Source organism: Vigna angularis, chromosome 2 (genome assembly GCF_016808095.1).
Source record: "Vigna angularis cultivar LongXiaoDou No.4 chromosome 2, ASM1680809v1, whole genome shotgun sequence".
In the NCBI taxonomy this organism is placed as follows: domain Eukaryota; kingdom Viridiplantae; phylum Streptophyta; class Magnoliopsida; order Fabales; family Fabaceae; genus Vigna; species Vigna angularis.
The window spans coordinates 38,228,640-38,256,563 of record NC_068971.1 but is presented as its reverse complement, the minus strand read 5'-3'; the positions used below and the strand labels follow the sequence as shown (position 1 = coordinate 38,256,563).

General features: G+C 29.1%; 1 protein-coding gene across 5 annotated transcripts; it reads left to right on the top strand.

Moving 5' to 3' along the window:
• The first annotated feature begins 15,704 nt into the window (after positions 1-15,704).
• On the top strand, positions 15,705-27,439 carry LOC108331583 (calcium-transporting ATPase 4, plasma membrane-type). Of its 5 annotated transcripts, none has more exons than XM_052873614.1 (8): positions 15,705-16,026; positions 23,066-23,120; positions 23,223-25,168; positions 25,291-25,449; positions 25,716-25,887; positions 25,975-26,273; positions 26,447-26,764; positions 27,238-27,439. In XM_052873614.1, exons 1-7 carry the CDS (start codon positions 15,853-15,855, stop codon positions 26,750-26,752), a joined length of 3,111 nt encoding a protein of 1,036 aa, XP_052729574.1. In that variant the 5' UTR covers positions 15,705-15,852; the 3' UTR covers positions 26,753-26,764; positions 27,238-27,439. The 5 variants fall into 5 exon arrangements, with proteins under 5 accessions (XP_052729574.1, XP_017421859.2, XP_017421858.2 ...); XM_017566370.2 differs by having other exon boundaries at positions 27,018-27,439; XM_017566369.2 differs by having other exon boundaries at positions 26,966-27,439.
• The last annotated feature ends 485 nt before the right edge of the window (positions 27,440-27,924 follow it).

Sequence of the window (27,924 nt, the reverse complement as noted above, 5' to 3'; positions counted from 1 at the left end):
AATGAAAAATTTCGTTGCCCCATCTATTGGAACAAGAAGAACAATCTTAGGAAGAAGTCATACATCTATCACCATAAGGACTTTGCTCAATATGGGGAACAACTTCCGCAAATCCTAACCCTCTTCATATACGAATCCTAACCCTCTTTTCCTTTAACATAATAAATTAAAGTTTTAACATTTTCAACATCGATTCGCATAACGTTGCTACATAATACAAAAACTGGACATGATCATTTACTATTAGCTAAGGTAAACATTATATTTTCAATGTTTTAAACATCTTCGATGAAAAAGATCAAATTAAACTACTTTTACAAAACATAAAAACCACTTAAAGATTACTTTAAATACAACCAACCACTATCAAACCAAAATAAATATTATTAAACCATGTAAAATTTTGTCTTTCAAGCATAAATAAAATGCAACAAGTAATAAATCTCACAAATCCCTTGCCTTAAGTGTCAAATCATTGTTACACTCATATCCATGCAAATTATAGAATACTTAATTATATTTTTAACCACTAAAACTTAAAATAAATTTATTATACATCTGGTAAAATAAAAAATAAAAAAGAATCATCTCAGTTTGTTATTGCGCTTTCAATAACGTTTGTAGTGTTTTCCTAAACCGTAAATTTAAGAGATTAGAACTTTTTTTAAAATTTGAATAATTAAATATCTTTTAGAAACCAAATTTCAATTTATCTCATATTTTAGAAACTAAAATTATAGTTATTTCTTAAGAGTATTTGAACTCTAAAGAGCATGTCTGAGATAAAGTTTTCCACAATCCCAAATTATGTTTTTTTATCTCATAAAAACACTTAATTTTTTGCTTCCCATGTTTTTACCGTTTTTTTGTTCTAAGTTTATCTAATTGTCATCAGATAGACAACATAATGGAAGAAAATAGACCATAAATTCAGTCAAATTTATTGTTGTGCTGTCATTAGATTAATTCCACCAAATTATATGACCAAACTTAATAGCATCGTAATATTTATTTAAAATTATAAAACTATATAATCAAAACTTCTTAAATAAGAAAAAATAATAATAAGATTGACACATATTATAAAAATAAAATAATCATATAATAAATTTTTGTATTTTTATCAAGAAAATAAAAAATAAAAAATGATAGTGTAAATAAATATAAAATATTTAAATATGTGAAACTATCATTTTTCAATCAGAAACTAATTTTATAAAAACTTATAGATTTTAAAAAATTAATAATAGAAAATGTGTTAAAAAAAGTGGAAAATGTCTGTGGACTATGTCAATTGTATGAAAGGACGGTTAGAAAAATAGCAAGAGAAAAGAAAAAGTATAGTGTCATGTACGTTAGAAAATCTTGTTCTCATAAAAATAGAGTTAGATTTGTTTTACAGAAGAAAACAAAAAGAGGAATTATTAATTTTGAGAAAGATTTATAATTAAATTTCAATTTCAATTCTTAACATAAATTCGGTAATTGAATTTATGAAAAACGAATTACAAATTTTGTATATAAAGTTTTCCATTTGAAAATTGTGTGATGAAAAAGCATAGACATCAAAAGAAAAAAAAAGCTAACTCCACTATCACACACTACTTTACAATGAAATACACCAATAAGCACTATATCTTTTGGTTTTAAAATTGATAACTCAAAGATCCCCTTTATATACATATTTCATTGTCAAACCCCTTAATAAATTAAGCTGAATGGTTATATATATATATATATATATATATATATATATATATATATATATATATATATATATATATATATTTCCTAAGCATATTATTTTGAAGTATGGATTTTAATTAAATTTCTCTTTATTAATTTTAGAAAATGAAATATACTTTAATTTGTAAATTTATTTCATAGTTCCAAAATTATAATTTAACTTATATTACTTATTCTATTGTTTAATATGTCGATTAAAAACTTTAAATAATTAATATTCAATACAAGAAAATTCATAAATAATGACTACTTTTAATGATAAAAATATATTTATAGACTAACTTTCTAATTAGAAACTAATTTATTTATTTTAATCAAAACCTTGTAACTAATATTAGTGAATAATTTAGATATCAATTAATAATAAAAACTAATCTAGTTACTAATTTAAATATTAATTATAATTTTTGATTTATAATAGTATATATTTTAGTTACTAATAATTTTTAATTTTTAAATTAGTATCCAAATTGGTCAACTAATTATTTATAGTTTCTACATATAGATACTAAATTGAAATTTATTATGTTCCAAAATTTTCATATACTTGAATTTAAAAAATGTAAAGATAAATGAATATAATTATTTTAATATAATGACATTTTTACATGTTAAATAACGTTTTATTTCACATTTGAATTGAGATAAATAACTTAAACGTTAACTTAAAACATTATTTAACACATTTAAAAAATTTAATACTATTGAATTAAAAGAATTATATCTATTATTTTTAAGTTCAGAACTAAGATATATGAAAGTTTGACCCGTTTTATTTTTTTTTAAGTTTAGAAACTATTAAAATATTTAACTTTAAAGAATATAAAAATTTTAAATATTTAATAGAAAAAAACATGAATTTAGTTAGAAATTTCATATTTGTAAATGATTTCAAATATAATGAAGTTTTTTTTTTCTTTTTTTCACATACTATATATGGATGGATTTCTTGATTATATGCTAGACAAGGTTATCATAGCATGTTGAAAACATATTGAAAGATGGAGCATAATTATATTGTCAATGTCCATGGTGGAATGTCACAGCACTTTCCAGCACCATACGCCATTGCTGGTTTTGTTGATTTGTCATTTCCTAGAGAGTGGATTGTGGTGGGAAAGATGACTCTTAATACCACTCAAGGGTTACTCAATGAATGTTCAAACGAAAACAAAGACAAAAAATTCTATGAAAGGAATGAATGCTATTGTAGAAGATAAAGGAGACTGACATAGTTTGTTGTGGTCATGAACAATTTCTCTTGGTAGAGTCTCGAGTAATTTAACCTTTCTTTTTTTATTCTTCTTATTTGCCTATTTTCTTTGTGCTTGATGGTGCTTTTAGTATGCATTATTAGAGTAGCCATGAAAAAAAAAATCACATTATGAAATAGTAATTTATAGTAATTTAGCAAACTCTGTGAATTATTAATATATAATATATAAGGAGTATATTCTCATTTAGTATCTGTATTTTTTGCTTCCATTTTGTTCTTAATTTGTTTTATTTTTAATATATGAAAATAAAAAATTTATTTATTAATGGAAACATGTCCACGCATGAATTATCACTTTTTTTATGAAAAAATAATTAAATATTATTTTTATAATAATTATTAAATAAAAATATTATTAAATTATAAAAAAAGTCCATAAAAAATACTTATAATTTAAATATAACTAGTTTTTATAATCTTATTAAAGATAGTTCTTATTTGTTTTATAGATAAGTTTTCTTTTGCAAATAAGTATTTTAATTTAAAAGAAATTTTTTAAATAATAAAATGGTAAGAATACAAATAATTATAGTTTATTAATGTTAAAGATTATTATCTAACAATAATAATAATGAAGATATATTATTCATCTTATCCAACTATTTCATAATAATTTTTTTCTCTTTACGTAAAATTGTTGTATATATTATGTAATATCTCATTTAATATTATAATTATAAAAATAATAATCAATTCTAAATAAGATAAAAATATAATTATATATTATAGTTACCAGATCAACTAGAACATATTTATTGCAAATAAGAGAAAACAAACACACACCCAACAAAAAAAGAAATTGTAAGTTAAAGTACTAAAAGAATTTTCATATACAATTAAATCAAATTAGATAAAAATTAATCATGGATTAAATACAACAATCATATAGATATACATAAGCAAATGACACTAGACTCAATTATCCGGATACAAACCTATGACATTAGGTCTCGTTCACTTGTAGTAGTATTTATATGCTTTGTAGAGTCATAAACAAAGGGTTAGGGTTATTATCCTGCTACTCACAAGATTAGTCCACTTTGCACCTAGAACCTAACTAGTGTCCGTAGACTAGGACTTCCTACTACTCTTACCACATAACTCATTCCATTTTATTTGAGTATGAATGGTTATTAGAGTTCAGGATACCTCCTTGCTGAGTCCCTAATGTCAATGCATACATAACACATCACCACAAATATTTTTTCCTTAAAATTATCACAATATCATTACTACACATAACCAGAACCTTGTTCTCAATCCATAATATATACACAAGCACCACGATAAATCTCAAATCTATAATAAACATTCATAGAATCCAACATAAATTATTTCAAACAGACAAAGAATCAGAAAAGTCACAAAACAACATATTGGCACTCAACGCAGAAACTCTTGCAAAAAGAGAACACTCAGCGCCAGAGCTCTCGCACTTTCTCTCGCTTAGTAAGATACTATGATCGCTCTATGAGATAGTGAGAAAGAACTTCAAACTTGCAGTGGTAACTAGCACTCAATGGTACAAGGCCACCGCTCAACGCTAGAGCATTCATAAAAATGGTCTATCAACGGTGAATAAGTGGCATTCAGCGGTCTAGAGCTTAAATACTCTCAAACCTTCACTGCCAAACTAGCACTCAGCACCACACAAGCATCACTCAATGTCATATCAGAAATCTAAAAGTTTCAACACTGCAAATTAGGAAACCAAGAACCTGTTCAAAGGACGGAATTGGTATTCTTAACTCAATGAATGGTTCAAAAACAAGTTTAGGTGTAATAATGAATACTAATTCACCCAAATGGCCAAATTCTCAATTCTCCATCTCAGCACCAATTTCAATCAAAACATGCAACATTCCAATAGCAAACATAGCAACAAGTACCAAATAATCAATTTAAGACCAATTCAATCATGCATCACAATGCGTCCAAATATCAACAACATCAAAAAGTGATAATTAACTCCTCTTACCAAACAAATGACCAAAACGTTCGAGAAAGCTTAAAACAACTCCAAAAACAACTTTTCCATATTCTGACCTCTGAACTCAACTACTTTTGTAAAACTTGTGATATCTAATCCCAAGAATTTGTTCTTGAAGCTCCCTTAATCCCAAAATGTCGCTTATGAATTCAAACACCTTTCTCCATCCTTCAAAATAAAAAACTACGATCTTCTAACTCTAAAACTTCAACACACTGCTTATCCATATCTTTAAGGTGAAAATTTTTTCTCAAAAGCATAAACTAGTACTCACAAAGGTAAACAAGTCAAGTTATTCTTGAATTTGTATTCTTATACCACTATAGAACACTTAAAACTACCATAGAGACAAGAGCATGACAAGAATCACTATAGAAAACAAAACTCGAACCACAACTTTTTCTTTACTTAAACCTTTACAATTAAGAAAGAAAAACCAAAACACTCTAGAAAGCTTAAAACAGGCTCCAAAAACACAGGAAGCTTAGCCAATAGTATATGGTTCCAACTTTCTATTTACAATGTAATATTAAAATACTCATATATAACTCCACAATCAAGATTAACTTGTTCATTAGTTATTTTAATCACTTAATATTCAATATAATATGATAATTTTGTCTAAAAATGTTGAATGATTTAAAATGTATTCATGGAGGCCTTTCATTTCTTAAAATCTATAACTAATATTATTTTTCTAATCTTTGATATTATTTAGTTTGTAGTTAGAGATGATAATGGAGAGATCCGTCTTATTTTGACCTGTTTTATATTTGGCTTGTAAAAAACAAGTTAGATTGATTAATTTTTCTAGTTCACCATATATAATATTTGATCAACCAACCTCATTCAACTCATTTTAAAAATAAGTAATATTTATAATTTCTAATTTTTAAGTGCAAACTTTTGTTAAAAATTGTATAATATGTTTATAGAACTAAAACAATATCAAAAACCAAATTTTAAATAATTAAAATTGTCAAATAAAACTAAAAACTTATGAAAGATTCTCTCGAAATCAAAATTAATTAATAAAAAATACACACAATACTCATATTACTTGACACTTCATAAATTATGAGTGCATTTTGAAATAAATTCACCAACCTGCTCAATTGTTGTCTACTAAACAACCTTATGTGGAACAAGAGATCAAAATAGTGAGTTGGGTAAACAAGTTCTTTTAATTGATTTATAGTATTCTTATTATCATCACTTTAATAATGAATTAAAGACAATGAGAAATTTAATTAAAAACTTAATTGAATTCAAAGCATCTTAATGATCAATAAATACATAGTTTTACCTTTGAAAAAAAAAATTAGCATGTTTATTTGGTTAAAACTATTCTCATTGCCACCCCATAGTGAAATACTATTTTCTTTTTCATAAGTGTATGGAACCTTGTATACCTTTTGCCAATCAATCTAAGAAACTATGAGTGGGAAACCAACCACTAACATTATTTATTACTATTTTGAATAAAAATAACCATAAAACTTGTTTGCTATAATTTAAAACAGTGTTAGTTATATGAAAAAGAAAATATCTTTAAAAGAATTTATTACGATCTTTTAATGATAATCTAAATACTGTTTATAATTCAAAGAGTTATGTCTTCTCACACGTCATTTATTTGCTTAAAATTTAATGGCTAAGATTTCTTTATAATTCTTTTCTTCATATAACATTATTAAACAATTTTTTTACAACATAATGAAATAGCTTTTTATAAGAGTTTTTTTTTTCATTTAAGAAATAGTTTGGATGTTTTTTTTTCTTACCCTATTGATTAATAATGAATCAAGCCAACTATGGTATTCATTAAGTAATCACATCAAAGAGGGTGAAGGGTTCAGACAGCGTAAACGAAAAGGCAAAACACAAAAATAGTGGAACCAATGAACTAAAACTGTGTTTCTTTTAATACGAGGAGAAAAAGAATAGATTTGCCACACATTTCTCAGATTCTTGGTCAGCCATGAAATATCATGATAAATGCCAAATGGTACAACGTGGTGAATCATGCCGAAAATTATTATAGTCTATAGATTTTTCTGTGGAAAAAAAGAGAAAAAAAGTTAGTCTATGATATAGTGAAAAAGTATGGTCTTTCTATGCTTTTAGCTTTATAAAATATGTTCACGGAATGATTTTGAGAAAAAAAAATAGTGGATGGATTTGAAGAAATTTAAGAATAAATTAAATATTATTTTTTTAAAGAATTGTTAGATGATCGAGAATGAATTTATAAGTAAAGTTTGTGAAAATTTGTGTAAAATTTGATTGATGTAATAGATAAAAATGTTTTAATTAATAAAAATAAAAAATTATCAAAATGATATTAGTAGTAAAAGTAATATAAAATATTATTTATTAATAATAGAAGAATGATACGCAATTGCAATATTTTGATATGGTAAAATGAATTGTAAATGGTAGTGTTGTCAAAATGGACCTCTCAGCCTAACCCGACCCAATCCACTATGGATTAGTCACTTAGTGAGTCAAGTCAAGCTAACCCGGCTCATTTATTAGTGAGTCGAAAAAATTTAAACCCGACTTGACTCACCATGGATTGATGGATTAAATTAGTTCATTCACAAGCTCATTTAATGACAATTTTTTTTTTCAATTCCAAAAAACATAATATTTTTTAATGCAAATTTAAATAAATTTTAATCCAAAATTATGTTAAATTTAAAGACATTTCAAAATAAATAAAAAAATAATACAATAAAAAATCATCTTAAACTCCAAATATAATCCAAAAACAAATACAAAAAATAAAATTGGATAGGTTGACGAGTCAATTCGACTCACCACAGATTAAATTCACGTGAGGCGGGTTTTTAATGAATCAAACTCAAAATTAATCCGTATCAATTTTTTTTTAATTTAACTCGATCCAAACTTGTGATGAATTAAATTGACTCACAAATTCCAACTCACTTTGACAAATAAATTATACATAAAAGTGCTAGAGATAAAAAAATGCATGTCCACCAAAGAAGGCTCAAGTGAATCAGTGATCTCAATTTCGACCAAAGATGGCTCAAGTGAATCAGTGGTCTCAGTTACAAAGAGACGGACAATAAAATGATATTAAATAGCATATACAAAGTAGTTATTTGTAAAATATTTTAATATATAAAAATGTTGAATAAGAATACTTCTACTGAGAAAAATATGACAGCAGCAATATCCAAGGATAACACTTTCCCATGAGCGTCCAGATACTATATTAAAATTGAACATCATTTCATGATACAGTCATCTTTTCCTCTACCACAAGGCATAATCTTCAAGTAAAATAAAATAAGATTGTGCAATAATCTAAAATTTTAATTTAATAGAGACATAAATTTTCAAGAATCTTAGCAAATTCACACCGAAGATAACTCTGCTTCTAATTTCTAAAACATCATTAAGATAACATTGGAAAAAGAAACCATAATAATTGAACCCAGTTGGCATTTCAAAATCAACAAAAACACAAAAAATATAACCACAGCTAAAACTAAATTAGAAGCTTACTTGATGAAACGAAAGGAAAAATACATTGGATCATTATAGAAAGCATCATTTCTTCCATTCCCATGATGAACATCAAAATCAATAATAAACACACACTTCAATCCATGAACACCCTGAGCATGACGGGCTGCAATGGTGATGGAATCTCAATGCCTCCTTCATAGCTAACTTTAGGTACTAGAGCTTTGGGAGGTCAATCTCTTTTAACATTTCCTTTCCCTCCATAATTTCTCTTACTTCTTTGTGCCTTTTTCATTGCTTTCGAATTCCTAATCAACTCAAATATTGTCCATATCATTGTTGCTGCCAGAGTATCAGTTCCTATTACAAATATGTCCTACATACTTTTCCAATCACAAAAATTATCATTTGTATCATATTCCAAAGTGATTGAATCGGTTACCAAAAACCATGGAATCGGTTATACCTACAGGCGTAATTGATTACGATCTCCATGCATAGCATTGTGGAATCAATTCCACTTAGTTGAGTTGTGCCTTGGAATCGGTTACAAGCTTGGTGATTCGTATTCTTTCTCTCATTTCCATGGCTTGCTGGTTCATAAGGTTTTGGGTTCGTTCTTTTTTCTTCAACCTCAACTTCAAGCTAAAGGTCCTTCCACAACCATAACTTTAGAGATTTGTTAACCATCAAAGAGGGGACCATGAATGTGTTAAACTCACCTCAAAAAACATCGAGAAGACCCTGTAAACTAGGAATTCATTTTATTATTATTACTCTGAAACAAATAATAGAGTTGGAATCAATTCCCTCTATTTTGGAATTGATTACATTGTCCACGTATGCATAGGTTTTCATGTCATTTTGCTTTTGTTGGAGATCAAAATTGAATTTTGCACTTCGATATCCTCAGATACAAACATATATGCAAGGAATAAAAATTCATCCAATCTCGCAAATCATTGCATCTCTTCCCTTCTAAATTCACTCAAGCGAATGCAGTTTTAACACCCAATCTGTCTGCACAAATATACTTCTACAATGTTTTCCTCTCAAGCAAACACAACGTTAATTAGTATGATTCTAAAGATACTGAAATATGGGTTAAGATATCTTGTAGATATTTTGTTTATAATTAATCAATTAAGACATTAATTAAAAATTTAATAATTTAATCACAATAAAATCACGATTAAGCTGATTTCAATATACTAGTAATAATCAAATATCATAACTTTAAAATATTAGAGATTAAAAAAAGATATTATTTATGAATTTTCAATATCAAATATATTATAATATCTAATTTATGAGAATAATATACAACTTGAATGGAGGGGAAGTACATAAGCCTTCTGAGCTTGGAACTCTACAAGGTGAGCGAACGAGGTTGTAAGTTTGGTATGGTATAGTCAAGTTGGAGTGTGTTTGTATTTTTTTTGAATTGTCCTTGGTCGTGGTGTTTAACTTTGTTCATTTTTAGGTGATGTGATTATTCATTTGTAGTTTATTGTTTTTCTAAAACCTCAAATTGCACTCTCCAACCTTGGTTTACAAAGTGATGTACTCATGGTGTATTCAACTTTGTCTTTTGAGGTCGAGTTGTCCTCAACATTATTCGATCATTTGAGAAAACTAAAATCAATTTTTTTTACCTCAGTTGGTAATGCGTAACTGCATCTTGATTGATAGAGCTTAAACTGATTCACTACATCGGTTGATAGCATGTAACTCCATGTTGGTTGGTAGAGCTTGAACTAATTTACTACCTTTGTTAGTAGGTTTCGATAAGGCACTCCATCAAGCATCTTATCTATTATGGATTCTTATTGATGGTCCCCGCTTTAAAATTGATAAAAAGGTTTATAAGGGGATGTTGATGACACTCCCAAAAACACTAAGGCAACTACCTATTTTAATGAACTTGCAATGAATGAAATATTCTTTATTTTTGGTATATAATATGTTTTCATTATTTTTTATATTATTGCATTCACGTCATCATGAATTTCACTTGTATGCATGTGGTACTACTTAGAAAGGATCATCTTGTTAGATGAAGCTTCCTTGACCAATGATGTGCTAAGTAGGGATCATGAGGTAAGAGTCTTTCTTGATCGAGTATTTCTTGTGAGTAGAGTTGTCAAAATAGATAACTCGGTTCGACTCAGTCCGACTTAACATGGGTCGGTCACTTAGTGAGTTAACCCAACCCGACTAACTTATTAGCGAGTTGAAAAAATTTGAACTCGGCCCGATCCACCACGGGTTGGTGTGGTTCATTGGCTCACTTAATTATAAGTTTTTTTTTAATAAAAAAACTATAATTTTTTAATTTAAATCTAAATAAATTTCACTCTAAACTGATGTTAAACTCCAAAGACAATTCACAATAAAAAAAATATCATACAATCCAAGCGTAATCCAAAAACAAGCACAAAAGGCGAACAAAATAAGTTTTTAGTATTGATAACTTTTGTATCACTTGTCCATTTACAATATTAGAATCTTGAATAGATAAATCTATAATATATTTCTCTCTTGAAACATCTTTTTTTTATCCCCATCTACAATATAATAAAAAAAATACTAACTAATAATATTGAAACACAAAATAATAAAAAAATTAAATTAAATTAGGTGGGTTAGTAAGCCAACCTGACTCATAGGTTCAACCCGGGTGAGCTGGTTTCTAAGTGAGCCGGGTTGAAAACTAACCAGCATAAAAAAATTACGTTTTTTTAAATCCAACCCGTCTCAAAATTGTGGTGGGCCAGGTTGGCTCACGGGTTACAATCCATTTTGGTAGCGCTACTTGCGAGGGACCATCGCATTAGTTGAAATTTCCTTGCCCGAGGATGTACTAAGTAGGGATCATGAGGTAAAAGTCTTCCTTGACTAGGTACTTCTTGGGAGAGATCTTCACATTAGATGAAGCTTCCTTGTTTGGGTACTTCTGGAGAGGAATCATTTTGTTAGATGAAGCTTCTTAACCTGAATACTTCTCGGGAGGGATCATCGTGTTAGATGAAGCTTCCTTTCCCAAGGATGTCCTAAGTAGGAATCATGAGGTAAAAGTCTTCCTTGGTTGGATGGGTATACCTTGGCAAAGCTTACCTTCTGAAACTTCATCTATCTTAGGTTAAATTATAATAACAAATAATGACTTAAATAATATAATAATATATTTGATTGTTGCCTTATTAAAATATTCTCAGTCAAAACCCTCATTCGGAAAAAGTAAATAAAAGTAGGAAATATCACATAACAATGTGATACAATTTCTATTATAGTAAAACTTTAAATATTTTGATGATTAATTTGAATACCTCATATAGGTTGTTGTGTAGAATTGGGTAACAAATTCTAATTTCTTCTTTCCTTTTCATATGGCTTTATAAGTACAAATTATGTTTTTTGATTTGGCTTTAGAAGCTCTCTATTATTTTGATTTTGATCATAATGATATTGCATTGCCTTTGTTCTTAGTCTCAACGTATATATATGTGTTGTTCTAAAATTGAGATTTATAAAAAGGAATCATCACGAATGCAAACAAACATGTTATTGCTAAATTGTTGTGTAGACCGTACATTAATCATATATGAATTTTCTTAACAAATAATATTCAATCAATTATTAACACACACACCACACATGACATAAACACACACACACACCCCACACGAGACATAAACACACACACATCCCCACTACACGGGACACAAAGAAGAGTGGTGAATACAATTCTATTATTAGTTCATGGTCAAATATCAAAATGATAAATTTAATCATTTTAGAGAATTAGTCTTGACACAATGGTGATAAGATGTTGAAAATTTTATTTTGATGACATACTTACCGTGAAACATGCCTATGAATTGGTTTTTAGTCAATATTATTAAATAAATTCAAAATTTATATTAATCCTCAAGAAACCCATACACCAATTGATAATTAAATAGAATATGAAAGGGCACTTGATTTTTCCATTAAAATTGATATGGATTGTTATATTAACATGTATATCATCTTCCAAATGTAAAGGGCCTTAGATAATTCTCCTTTGGTTGGTAAGGATTTATACTTCTATCTTGGTTGGTAGGAATTTATACTTCTACTTTGATTGGTAGGGATTTATGATAAAAATTTATGAAGAGTTTTTTGAAAAATTAGAAAGCCTAATATAAAGGCAATATATGTAAAACAAATGATATAATAATCAAACAATTTGGATAAGAAAAATACTATTGTTTTTTTACTTTTGTTTTTCTTAGTTCTTGTGTTGCACGTAGTATAATACAAGTAAAAGAAAAAACACATAAAATATTCCCAAATGTCTAAAATGAATACAAACATAATCTCAACCATAATAATTGATCTTTTATTACCTCAATAAGGGAGTAGGAAGACTTTCACCGTTGATACGTGAATAAAACTCGAGGAAAATCTACCTATAGAAAATTCTTTGATACTCAAGTTAATAAGAATTTAATAAAATATAAGTATAGAAGACTATATAAGATTGAAAGTGAGTTCTTAGTGTGAAAATGCAATATGTCATAATTACATACATATGTGGATAGTTAATATATATATATATATATATATATATATATATATATATATATATATATATATATATATATATATATATATATATATAATCATAATTAATGAGATTCATTATTCATAATTCTATTTACTATGGTGTAATATTCTATTATATATATACCATAACAATATTTACTACACAAATATGTACATAGTAGGATTTTATGAGAATATTATAGTCATTTAATATTATTCTTTAATTTAAATATAAGTTATAAGGTTGATTTAATAGTGTTTCAGATGCAGGGTCCAAAACTACTCCTTCACACCTTTTGGTTAGTCTCTTAATGTATTTTGGATCTCCGTTACAATGGTCCTTAATCTTTCACCTTCAATATCTAAGTCAAATAAGTGGATACTTGTTAAAGACACTCTCACGCTCAAGTCAGTTAAATGTGTTCGATCGTTATCACAATAAAATCTTAAATTTGCATACTTACCTCCTTACCTTACCTTTGTATTTATAGGTTTTAAAGTGGACTTTTAATTAGGATTGACATAATCTTGACCTAAAAGTCAATAAGTGTATTTTACTTGTTTTTACTTGTAAATATATTGGCTTTATGATGATGAACTTAATAATAAAGCCACTAGTCGACTTAACGAAAAATCGTTCAATTTACATAAACTTAAAATTGGAAATCTCAATATTCTTTTAAAAACATTAGCTGAGTGATAAACTTTGAAAAGATTGACCGAACAGTTATTCAGTACAAATAGTAAAATTGAGTTATTACTTTTAATTTTTTAAGTATTTTTATTTTTCTCAAAACTGACTTTATAATCTATTTGAATGGGAATAAGACCAATTAACCAAATATTTTTTTTTCCATTACGATTTTGGAAGCGACTATAAATAGATTTTGAATAATTTATGTCATTAACTTGTGTGACTGCTTTTTATGACAAGATGGAAAAATAAAATACCTTTCTTAAAAAATTAATACTGCACCTCTCTCCCTTTACCTATTAACGAACACATTAAATTATTGATTTTATTGTAATATTCAGTACATGTCAAATATATTTTGATGCTTAAGTCAGTAATTAATTGGATCAGGGTCATAGTAAAGTTTTAAATTCATGCAAATCACCTATCTTCTTACCTTTAATTTTTATTTATAGGTTTCGAGATGACCTTAAGATTAGTGAAACCCTAATCCCGACCTAATTATGATCAATTACCCACTAAATAATGCTTACTAGTAATCTTGATTAGATGCAAGGTTTAGAAACTATTAACGTTGTAGTTTGCTTGTTCGGTCTTTCTTCTTCTATGACCAGACGATGCATATGTTAACTATTTGAATTATTTGACGTTTAATAGATAATATATCATTTGACCTGTCGTCCTCTCAAATAATCTTATCCGGTTGGTCTATATGAGTATACGCGCATTAGACCTAACTAATTGACAGTTTTGAAGTAGGTATCACAAATTTCTTTTATGTTATTTTGGCTTAATTATTAACAACATATATAAAAAATATAAATAAATTAATCAAATGTAAAAAAAATATAAATAAACTAATCAAATGTAAAAAAATATAAATAAACTAATCAAATGTAAAAATGAATGAGTTGATTATGGTTACAATTCAAATATTATGAAAACGAATAGAAAAATAACAAATTTAATAATAATTATTGTAATATGGGTCATATTTTTTAGATTTCCTTTATTTGTTTCTATTTTATCATTGTTAATTTAATTTTTTGCAATTTACATTATTGTATTTTACATTTTTAATTTGACTACTTTAATTCATTCTCATCTTTTACTTTTTTTTCACTAGCATTTAATCCATTCACTATTCCATCTTTATAATTAAAACAAAAAATATGATTATTAAAAAACAACGCATTATTAATGTGATTTTTAGCGAGACGGCTGAACTATGGTTTAACAGTCCAAATTTAAAATAAAATACATTCATTATTAAAGTGGGTGTAAAAGTTAAAGTACGAAAAAGTGAAAATCATCATAATATAATGATCGTTTGCTCAAAAAGTTGATTTTGATTACTTCAATAAAGATCTACGCCGCCTTAAGTAGATTTGATTATTTCAACCAAGTTCTACGCATAATACGGTAAGGCATGAATCGATAATATGCTACATATGGTTTTCTTCACCCAAAAGTCTAGTTCTTTGTCCTTCATATTTCATAATAAGTAGAAGATGGTTTGTTCCACGATGGGGTGATTTTGTTGTGAATTGATTATGAAAGTAGATTAGTAATATAATCCAATTTAGTAATATTTTAAACTTTACTGTAACTATTATACAGACGACTTTGTGAATTGATTTTGAAGATTGACTTTACTGTAAGTTTACATATAAAATTAATAAATAATTTGTATCTTATTAATTTTAGAGTAATGGTAGGATGATATACATTTCTCTCACATATTTAATAAGAGTAAAATAATTACAGAAAAACAAATTTATTTTTGTAGTTTTTTTGAAAAAAATAATAATAAAAAAGAATAGTATGAAATGAAAAAAATCAAGTGTGTCAAAATATATTTTTCTTTTCTTAATTTTAGCCTCCGGGTGTCATTATATATACAGTGTCCTTTGCCTTGGTCGGTATTGCTCATTTATGTGTTCTTATTGTTCCTATTTCACTACTGCTCCACACGACCCGCGAGATTTCCCTCGCCTCTTTTCTCGCTGGCCTCTTTGATAAACCTTTTCCTCTTTTTCCTAAGTCTCGTACCAACCAATGGAGAAGACGCTCCTCAAGGATTTCGAGCTCCAACACAAGAATCCCTCCGTCGAGGCTCTCCGTCGATGGAGATCCGCCGTCACTCTCGTCAAAAACCGCCGCCGCCGCTTCCGCATGGTCGCTGATCTCGACAAGCGCGACGAAGCTCAACAGATTAGGCAGGGAATCAAGGTTTTTCTTCCGCTCTACTCCTCTGTTTCCTTATTACTATTATCGTTACTCTCTCTGTTTCTATGCTTATCCTTATCGTTGCTGCCTCGGAATCGATCGTACAAACTTCTCAGTTATATAAACGAACACGCAAATTAAAGTACAAAAGCTGCAACGAATTTATGATTCACGATTCTCTGAATATTGATTTAAAAATAAAACATAAAAATAGAACACGGTTTAGATTTTTTTTTTTTAAATTGTAGCTCAGATAAGATGATATAATACGTTTAATTTCTCTTTATGACGTTGATTTAAAAAGTTTAACCTGTTTTATTCCCTCTAAAACTGTAAAGAATGGCTTTTGTGAACGGATCTGAATTGAGAGAAAAATAAACTGGAATTAGTCCAGAGAGAATTGGAAAACTTTAATTAATTAATAACGAGAGGTTAAGAAGACTTTAATTACTTCAATTATCATTGTTGCTTGTTAATTTCTTGCTTCTGTGAGAACGTTGTCATGCACATGCTCTCCGAGTTATTGTTGCTGAGAGAACTGTAAAATAGTGATGGAGGGAATATTAAAATGATGTTTACAGGTTTGGTATGCGTGGATAAAATGGAGATAAGAAATGAGGTGGCCAGATTCTTTTTTGACTTTTATTTCGTCTTGAAATTGATTTTTGATTAAATGAAGCTATGTGTCGATTTGATTTAGGTGTGAAATAAGCTGTAAATGCATATCGATATTTAGCAATTGGTTCGAAACGTACGTCCCAATGCTAAAAAGTTTAAACTTAAATACACAAACTTTATAATCAAAAGCACATTTAGGAATAGAAAAAGGATTCTTTTACCCATCTACATTTTTTATATTCTTTACATTTATTTTACACTACCTTTACTTATTTCTTTTCTTTTTTTTATAAAAAATATAAAAATTTATATCTATTTTATCCTTATACTCTATTTCAAATTAAAGTAAAAATGTATTCTAGTATCATTAATCTTAGTAATACTGCAAATTAGAAAAAAAAAAAACCTGGATATGTATTTCAACGTCAATTTCACAAATATGAAATTTTAAATAGAAGTGAGTTTCACTTTTTTTATTTTTATTTAAATAGTATTTTTTTAATTTTAAGAAATTAATATTTACGTTATTTTTATGTCTAAAGAATGCTTTGGACGATGATAATGATACCAAAAATATACGACAAAAATGTAGAAAAAAATATAATAATTAATGTAAAAGAAAATTGAAAAAAAAATGAGATTAGTTAAAAAATGTAAACATATATTAAATATTTCCCTTTTGTTTTATAGTTTTTCTGTAGGATTATTACGAGATTCGTGACTTTCTTTGCTAACACAAATGATATAAAATGTTTATTTGAGAGTTTCATAAAAAGAAAGAAACATATTTTGAAGACAGTTTTTTAAACGTTTGTTATTTTCTATTTTTATTTTTATTTTTTTATCTTGTTAATTAATTTTTCATTTAACCTTTTCATATTTACAGTAACTACATGTTACTTTTTATTTTTACTTTCAAATAAAAAATAATGAAAACAAAACGATAATTAATACTGTTTAAACTTTGAAACATATAAATACCGATAATACTTTTCTTTTAAAAAGAATTCTGATTTAATTTAACAAGTTTTACTTTTCCATTTTGGTGACGTGTGAACACTCTTTTTTGACGTTGTGTTTGTACCGTGTTTAAAAGAACACTTGTTTTTTAACGTCTACCTTTTTACAATGTTTAATGGTTCTAGTTATTTTGTTTTTGCTTCTCTCTTTTTATATAATACTTACTTAATTCATATATCTATATAATTTTACTTGATTTTTTTATCAAAGTATTTAAGACGACTTAGATATCTAAAACTCCCTAGAAACAAGTTTTAAAGAAAAGTAAAGTAAATATAAATATCGGTTTATGATATCATCATGTAAACCTTAAAATGGAGATTTATCACTGGTGGTTGGTGGTAGAGTTTTATTTATTTTTGGATTTCTTAAAAATGGAATTTGGATAAGCACTAGTTTATTTATAATTAAAAATTAACTAGAAAATGAAAATATTTAGGATTAGTTTTTTATTTGAGAACTTGTTAGCCTCTTCTCTTATTTCTCCTCAGTTGGTTAAAGATGAAAGTAAACAAGAGGAAAACTTTTGAAATTTTAATAATATAAAATTTTAAATTTTTGTTTTGATAAATTAATTTTGTATATCTCTCTCGCTCTTTTCAGCTAATAAAACAAACGAAATAATATATATATTAGCTTGGGGTGGGGGCTAGGCAGTCCTATTAAACGTGTTTGTCACTTTAAAAGGATTGAGCATGGTAGTTCTTGATCTGCACAAGAGCCGCCTTTGCAAAAGCTTACATAAATAATATTAACCCCTTGAAGTAGACTAACTAGCACTAATACCTTATTTTACATAAAACTAGAAGTAATACTTAGTACAAGTGTTTTTAATTTTCAACTAAAACCTTTTCAAAACATTTTTCGTGCAAAGTGATGAAAACAGCCTTTTATATAATGTGAGGCCATTGGTTGTGTTAACTTCTGTCATGATGGTGGTTGTCATGATTTATGACTGACGACCCACAAACAGCAAAAAGAAAAAAAGTCGGTGCTCGTACTTTACATTGGATGGACGGCAAATGTTACTTTCATGTTGAGCACTACCAATGCCAATCTATCATGCGGGATTTGAAATTTCCATCGAATCTATTTGTTACACATTTTATTATTTTTAAAATTAGGAATGAGATTAGGAAAGGTAACCAGTCTGAAAATTACAAGTTTAGCTATATTGGCCGGTTTGCTGGAGAGATTAGATCAACACGTTTTTAACGTAAATTCGCAAGAATCTACGCTTACCTTGTGACTTTTGGGTGCATGCATGGCCAACATTCTTCCTCTATTTGTCATTAGTTTTGAATATTCATCCTCATAATTTCCTTTCTAACACTATATTTTTTAGTAATACCACGAGTTTCTCCATCCCACAAGATGCTAACCCTCTTTCTCTCACTGTTTAGGTTTCATCTTAGTGAATGAGAATTACAATCTTTCCTTTTGGTAGTGTGGGCTGTTTAGCTATAGCAATTTGAGTGTGTTCAACATGATGAACTTTGGTTTGGTTGTACGTTTGTTCCAACCAATTAAAAGTGTCAAGATATTAGTTTTATATATTAACTTATCGAGACTTATTTAGATAAGACAAACTCTTAGAAATTTTTTTTAACTTATCTGTAAAATTAAAATTAGTTTATAAATATCATAGAAATTCTTTAATATTTAAATTTAACTTGTAAATAAGTTAATTTTATTTTATAATTTATTTATTTTTTTATGTTATTTTTAAGAAGTAGCCACGAAGAAGTTTGCTCATATAAGCATTTTCTTCCTAAGCTCTTCTAGGAAAGAAAAATAATTTAATTTCTTTATAAGTTAATATTAATTTATGTATAAGTCAACATATAAGTTAATATTAATTTATGCAAAAGTTAAAAATAAAAAGGTATGCTAGAGAACTTTTATAATTTAATAAAACATTTTTAATTATTTCATTTCCTGGTTTGTGAAGAAATCAGTCTCAATAAAGTCTACATATTTTATAGTTAGAAGTTGATTAGATTTTTTTTTTATTTTTTTTTTTTATGTTTTTGTTACATTTAGGATAAAATCTCAGATCATTTATACTATCCTCGGTTGTTTTTACTATTAGACTATTTGGTTTAGTTGTTTTTATTACCTGTATTATTTAATATATTGTTTTAATGAAATATACAATCTATTAATTCACTTAAATTTTCCATACATTCCTTCTAATCCCTAATGTTGATTAGTTATGAAGGATGCAGAGTCTAAGATATAATTTCACGAACAAAGAGTAAATATATACTAGTTGAAATAAAAAAAATTAATAGAAAACAAAATTTACAAAGTCAAACATATTAAATATTGCAAATTAAAAGTATAAATATAGTAAATAAATAAATAAATAACATTTTAATAATTCTTTCTTTCCTTAAAATATATTTGACCCAGTGTTTTATATTATACTATGTATTTTAGGTTGTTACATAATATTTTAAATTTTAATAAAACATTTTATCTTATGGAAATATTCATAATTATTGAAAAGTTATGGGAAAAAACTAAAATTATAAATTTCTATAATTTTCTTGAAATTTTTAATGTAAAACATACGCATGCACACACTTTTTTTTGATTACCCAATTATTAACCTTTAAATTTTTCAACCAGTTTAAGAGTCGTTCTTATTAAATACTTCCTTCTTAAAGATGATAGCTTGTAAATTTTAAATTTAAACTTTCGGTTCATATTTTTTAAAGCTTTAAGTTGATCAACTTTCAATTAATGTATCAAGTAGTTTTATCAAATACTCCATTGAAGGGTGTACATTTTCTATTAAAATTTGTGGCTCTTCTGTCTTTTCTTCTCATTTATGTTTCCTTGTTTGTTGCCATGTAACTTGTGGTCCTTTTGGACTACTAAAATTGTAAGTCTCTGGCCCTATTGAGAAATAAACAATGAAATAAATTTGAACAAGGTCAAAGCAAACTTAAAAGAAGGTCTATACTTAAGCCTTGTATTTCAAAAACAAGTTACTGTCATCTACACTGGAAAGGTATGTAGAACTTTCTTTATGCGGAATATGTAACAATTTTACAGTTTTGATAATTTATTAGTTTTGACTTTAAAATCATTCAAGGCTTGACTTTTTTTTAAATCTAGGTTGTAATGTTAATATTTTTTTATTATATTGTTGTGGTACCTTAGCTTTTTACACTGGAAAATAAATGCTTTTTTCTCATATAAAAATATATATTTTAATATGTTTAAAATATTATAATTAAATTAATAGAAATTATATATATATACATATATATATATATACACACATATATATATATATATATATATACATACATATATATATATATATATATATATATATATATATATATTTTTTTTTTTTTACGTGTGCGTGAGAGAGAAGTGTGAAATGTCAAGGTATCTTAGAAGTATTTGGTACGTACATAATTGACCTCCGCTACGAAAGCATATTATAAATTTATATATCCTAGCAAATTAGTTTAATACTTAAATCTATTTATGCAACCACGGTAAGTGGAAACTTCCTGGAAATTTCGTTGCCAAAAGAAGAAGAGCCAAGTACCTGACTAAAACATTAATTAGTTAATAATTGAAATTGATAGACATCAACCGCAATCAGACAATGAGACAAACAAATGCTGGAAATAAAATGAAAAGGCAGTTGGTATTTATTGTTGCACAACCTATGAAAATGACATTGTGTCCTGTGTTTGATGATATGTTTGGTCTAATGACTCTAAAAGAGGTGAAATATGATATAGTTTTGTAGGTTATTTACAAAGGAGACGATGAAGATTGATGGAATTGAAAATAAATTTTAAGTATAAAATAAAATTATTCGAATTAAAAATGAGATAATTTTGTTTATTATTTTTGTAATAATTTATTATTTTATTATAATAAAAGCAGAGAAAAATTATCCGATTATGTGCATAAATAATAATTGTATGTTTTTTTTTTTCTCGTGGTCTTCTACCGCAAATCTTTCCTCTCAAATATCGTGGCCTACATTTCATCCTATAATTTCTTTTCCAAGTGGAAACAATCCAATATACACCCTTTCAAGTTGGGAAAAAAAATGATCTCATAGCGTGTATCGTGCTGCACGATCACGTAACCACTCTTGACTTGACAGTTTTTTGAGTTGAGAATGACTTCAAACGCGCTTTATACGCGTCTGGACTGTTCCATTTCAACAAAGGCACAACATCAGCAATGTTAGGAAATGTAAGAACACCTTTGAATTGAATTTGCTTGCAAATGTAAACTGTCGCCGAATTTTCTGCTGCCGTATTCATGTAAAAGGGTTTTTAGACAAGAGGAAAAACATGGTTTACCCTGAATCTTGGTCCTTCTCATTGACTAACAGTTAAGGAAGAGTATAGTATGATTTTTTTCAATCAATCAAATATTGTCTTCCAGTTTATTCAATATTTTCTTCACAAAATTAGTGATACAGTTACAAACATTTGTTTGCTCAGAGAGTATCAGTTTGTGTCTTTACGAAAAACGTTTTTAGAATAAGTTGGGAAGTTATAAATTAAAATACAAAAATTGAAGAATACAACCTTTGTAACTTTGATAATGTAAGAAATTAATTTCTTATCAAGATGAATACTACAAAATTTTTTAACCTGAGACTTCCTTCCACAACTTCCTCTGATAACCTTTTTATTTCTCTCGTCTTTTATATTAAGAAAATCATGCAATTTACTTTTCTGTAAATGAAAATATCCTGAAATCAGGATATTTGCACTGCAGTGTAAATGTGTAACAGCAACTTTTGATAATCTTGGATATAAGATGTGTGAGATAGCTTAAATAAAATACATGATTTAGGGAATTTAAATTCTGCTGCACTGCAGTTCGGTTGAAGCATCATTATCTGAGTGATTGACAGATAAGTGTATGTTTAAGAGGAAATAACGAGACTCGAAATTTAAAACCTTCTCCGAGTTACATAACAGTTGAACTCGAGTTGCATATGGCCAAACTACCTAACGATGATGAACGAAAAATTGAAAATGTCTTTCATTTCATTATTCTTACATGTTGACACATTAATAAAGGGATTTCCCCTCCATTCTTTTAGACAGAAATTATAGTAATGATCACTCAGTATTATGATTAATCATCCCTTTACTGGCTGACTAACTCGTTTCGGAAACAGTCGTGACTAGATGAGAAAAACTGGCATATTTGCTCTTAAATTTTAACCGAGGCTTCCTGAAAAAAACTCTTCTTAAACGTTGTCAAAATTTTATTTCAGCATTTTCACGAAATACCATTTCATGTGATAAGATGTATGACGATATCGCTACTATTTTTTTTTTTTTGTATATTGTCAATTCGCAGTTACCAATTTTAACACACCATATTTGGCTTACCCTGTCAGGAAAAAATTCGAATTGCTCTCTATGTCCAAAAGGCAGCATTACAATTTATCGATGGTATGGTGCTCCAATTTCAGTAGTCAAAGTTCTTATCACTGCATTAGAACTGATCACTTTCTCTTTATGTGTTTTCTAAGCTAAACTGGTTTCCTGTTGCAGCTGGTAATCGAGTTGAATACAAGCTACCGAGTGAAGTGAGAGAGGCTGGTTTTTGTATTCATCCGGAGGAGATTGCTTCTATTGTTCGTGGCCACGATAACAAGATCTTAAATAATATTGGTGGAGTTGAAGCCATTGCAAGGAAACTGTCAGTTTCAGTGGATGGAGGTGTCAGCGAAGAGAGTATAAATAGCCGACAACAGATTTATGGATTCAATCGTTTTACAGAAAAACCTTCTAGATCGTTCCTGATGTTTGTGTGGGATGCACTGCAGGACTTAACATTGATCATTCTCATTGTTTGTGCTGTAGTTTCTTTAGGTGTAGGGATAGCCACTGAAGGGTGGCCAAGGGGAACGTATGATGGTGTGGGCATCATACTCAGTATATTCTTAGTAGTCACAGTTACAGCTGTCAGTGATTACAAGCAATACCTGCAGTTCAGGGATTTGGACAAAGAGAAGAAAAAGATATTTGTTCAGGTCACTAGGGATGGGAAAAGGCAGAAGATCTCAATTTATGATATAGTAGTTGGTGATGTTGTTCATTTGTCAACTGGAGATCAAGTTCCAGCAGATGGACTTTTTATATCAGGATACTTTTTGCTTATTGATGAATCGAGTTTGTCAGGTGAGAGCGAACCAGTAAATGTAAATGAAGAAAAACCGTTTCTTCTTTCAGGAACCAAAGTGCAGGATGGTCAGGGGAAGATGTTAGTTACAACTGTTGGCATGAGGACTGAATGGGGAAAATTGATGGAAACTATTAACGAGGGAGGAGAGGATGAGACCCCGTTGCAGGTTAAGTTAAACGGAGTTGCTACTATCATTGGTAAAATTGGTTTGACATTTGCCATTCTGACATTTGTGGTATTGATCATAAGGTTTCTGGTTGAAAAAGCACAAAATGGTGAGTTTGCCAACTGGTCTACGGCTGATGCACTGAAGTTACTAGACTTCTTTGCTATTGCTGTAACCATAATAGTTGTTGCGGTTCCTGAAGGATTGCCACTGGCTGTGACACTCAGTCTTGCTTTTGCAATGAAAAAATTAATGAATGACAAGGCACTTGTAAGACATCTTTCTGCTTGTGAGACTATGGGTTCAGCTAGTTGCATTTGCACAGATAAGACAGGGACACTGACCACTAACCGAATGGTGGTTACTAAGACATGGATATGTGCAAAAGCAATGCAGATAACCGGTAACGAGAGTGCAGACGAACTGAAAACATGTACACCTGAAGGAGTTCAAAACATCCTTTTACAGGCTATATTTCAAAATACTTCTGCTGAAGTAGTTAAGGATAAAGATGGAAAGAACACAATATTGGGGACCCCAACAGAATCGGCATTATTGGAATTTGGCTGCCTTTTAGGTGCTGATTTTGATGCCTATGCGCAGCGTAAAATGTACAAGATACTCAAAGTTGAGCCTTTCAATTCAGTCCGAAAGAAAATGTCTGTGCTCGTGGGTCTTCCTGATGGAGGGGTCCGAGCATTCTGCAAAGGTGCATCAGAAATAATATTAAAGATGTGTAACAAAATTATTGATTGCAATGGGGAAGTAGTTGATCTTCCCGAAGAGCATGCAAATAATGTCTTTCGTATTATAAATGATTTTGCTTCTGAAGCTTTGAGAACTCTTTGTTTGGCCTTCAAAGATATAAACGAAATGCATGGGGAAGCCAACATTCCTGATAGTGGCTATACTCTAATAGCATTAGTAGGAATCAAGGATCCTGTACGCCCTGGAGTTAAGGAAGCTGTTCAAATTTGTAAAGCTGCTGGAATAACTATCCGCATGGTTACTGGTGATAACATACATACAGCAGAAGCTATAGCCAAAGAATGCGGTATACTTACTGAGGGTGGTGTAGCCATAGAAGGTCCAACGTTTCGTGACCTTTCTTCCGAGGAAATGATGGATACCATACCTAGGATCCAGGTTCTTCTCTCATCGCAAATTCTGTGATTAAGTTCTTGAGGACAGGGGAAAGGGATAGGATTGGTGATTTGTATCCTCTCTTGAGATGCTTGACTTTTCTTCTGTACTTGATATGGTTACAGGTGATGGCACGATCCTTACCGCTCGACAAGTATAACTTGGTAAACAATTTGAAGAGTATGTTTGGTGATGTTGTTGCTGTTACTGGTGATGGAACTAATGATGCTCCAGCACTTCGTGAGGCAGACATTGGACTTGCAATGGGCATAGCAGGAACTGAGGTTTGTATCTCTTGTTTACTATGTGGCAGTTAAGCGTAGTCTTAGTTTTGTACAATTGTCCTCCATTATGTTTAAGTTATAATTTATTAACTTATATTCCTCTTACATAGTTTATATTATTTTTTTCCTTTGCTGTCTTATCGGTCCTCCCCTAGAATTGTATGCCATACGTGGAGGTATCTTTTTCCCTTTCTAGATTGATGACTCTTTGCTGCAATTGATTCCTAATAGCACTTTTTGCCCTTGTTAATTAATAACATTTACAGGTTGCAAAAGAAAATGCTGATGTCATTATCCTGGATGATAACTTCACGACTATTCTGAATGTTGTCAAATGGGGACGTTCAGTATACATAAACATCCAAAAATTTGTGCAGTTTCAATTGACAGTTAATGTTGTTGCTCTGGTTATCAATTTCTTTTCTGCATGTATCACAGGTTTGTTTGTTAATGAAATTTATTTTTATTTAGATATTCTGTTTCTTCTTTTTCACGCAACATCGGTGATAGTCGTCCTTCTTTCAGGATCTGCTCCACTCACAGCTGTTCAGTTGCTTTGGGTGAACTTGATCATGGACACTCTTGGTGCATTAGCCCTAGCTACTGAACCTCCTAACGATGGTCTTTTGGAAAGACCTCCTGTTGCAAGGGGAGCAAACTTCATCACCAAACCTATGTGGAGGAATATCATTGGACAAAGCATATACCAATTAATTATCCTTGCGATTCTAAATTTTGACGGGGAGAGGCTCCTCGGAATTAGTGGTTCGGATGCAACAGAAGTTCTCAACACTCTGATATTCAACACCTTTGTATTTTGCCAGGTACTCTCTGCAAGCATCATGTCCGAATTGTTGGTTATACTTTATAGACTCCAAACATGAGAAATTCCGAACATCGATGCGAAAAGAAAAGTTCATACATGTCAAAAGAAGTGGCATGATACATTGTTTTGCCTTTATTTAGCTTGTTGTTTTTCCTTTCTCTCTACGTTCAGGTGTTCAATGAGATAAACAGCAGAGATGTTGAAAAGATAAACGTATTCAGAGGCATGTTCGACAGCTGGATATTTTTGTCGATAATTTTCGCCACTGTGGCATTTCAAGTGGTGATAGTTGAATTCCTTGGAACGTTTGCCAGCACCGTGCCTCTAAACTGGCAATTCTGGGTACTGAGCGTGTTAATCGGAGCAGTTAGCATTCCTATAGCTGCTATCCTCAAGTGCATCCCAGTTGAAAGAGATAACAGTAAGCAGCACCATGATGATTATGAGGCATTGCCATCTGGTCCCGAGGTGGCATAAAGTATAGGAAAAGTATGGTCTCGTTTTCCTTTTCTTTGTTTTTGGATCAAGAACATTTATTTTGTTTTATTTTCGTCATTTTCTTATTGGGAAACTAATCATACAACAACTGGATGAGTGTTGAGAAGAATGCCTAACCGTGTTACTTTACATGAAGACATTATCTGGGTTGCTTTTGCTGATTTCTCCTAGTAATGCTGTCGTTCTTTGCAGCATGTCATTTTGCGTAGTTTTGTAAAGACTTGATACTATACTGAATTTCCAGGCAAGACAAAACATACAAGGGTTTTGGGAATGATATGATTGAAGGCATATATCAACAGTGGTCCTCTCTGCTTGTCAGAACCAGCTGTTTGAGGAGCCTTTTTATTCGAGGACAGTTCCAAAATTTTACAGCTTATAGTTCTCATAAATATTCATAGAATTAATTTGAAAATATTGTTATGCAATTCTCTAAAATTCTTTTCATGGGCTCTTGTTACCAGCATGACAAGGGGACGATGTTATCTGATACCGAGTAAGATGATGATGGAGAGCCTCTCATTATTAGCCGCTGCATTTGAGCAGAGTTTTGACCGTTTGGTTTGTGATACAAATATATTTGTTGAACTATAGTGCTTACTGGTGCATTTTTGTAGCGTACAATATACTTTGTTAAATGTTTACAACATACTTTCTTGTGCCTAACCTCGGAATTTATTTTAGTTCTGAATCTATACCTACCATATTCAAAATAAAGTGTGTTTGGTAGGATAGGCTATCTTTTCGGCTAAAAGAGGTAGAATTAAGTGGTTAAAAGATTATATTTGATGGAGTTAAATATTCATGTTGTTTTTAATTGATTTCCCTTAAAATAATTGGGTGTTAACGCTTTTTTATTTGTCATTGGTTTCAAAGGTGTATTCTTCATTGAAAAGTATAATCAACGATAATCAGAATGCTCATTTTTTTGTGTGGCTCTTTATTGGTAGTTTTAATAAACGTCAAAATAGCATAGGATGTTTGTATGATTGCTCGTGTCATCTCATATTTTCCAAAATGAAGTTATGAATACTTGTGTGATTCCACACGTATTTCTGATACCAAACTTTTATTTTTTAAATAATTTAAAATATAAAAATCAATCAAAAACATAAAAAAATATAAAATTTTCAAAATTAAAAATATTAATA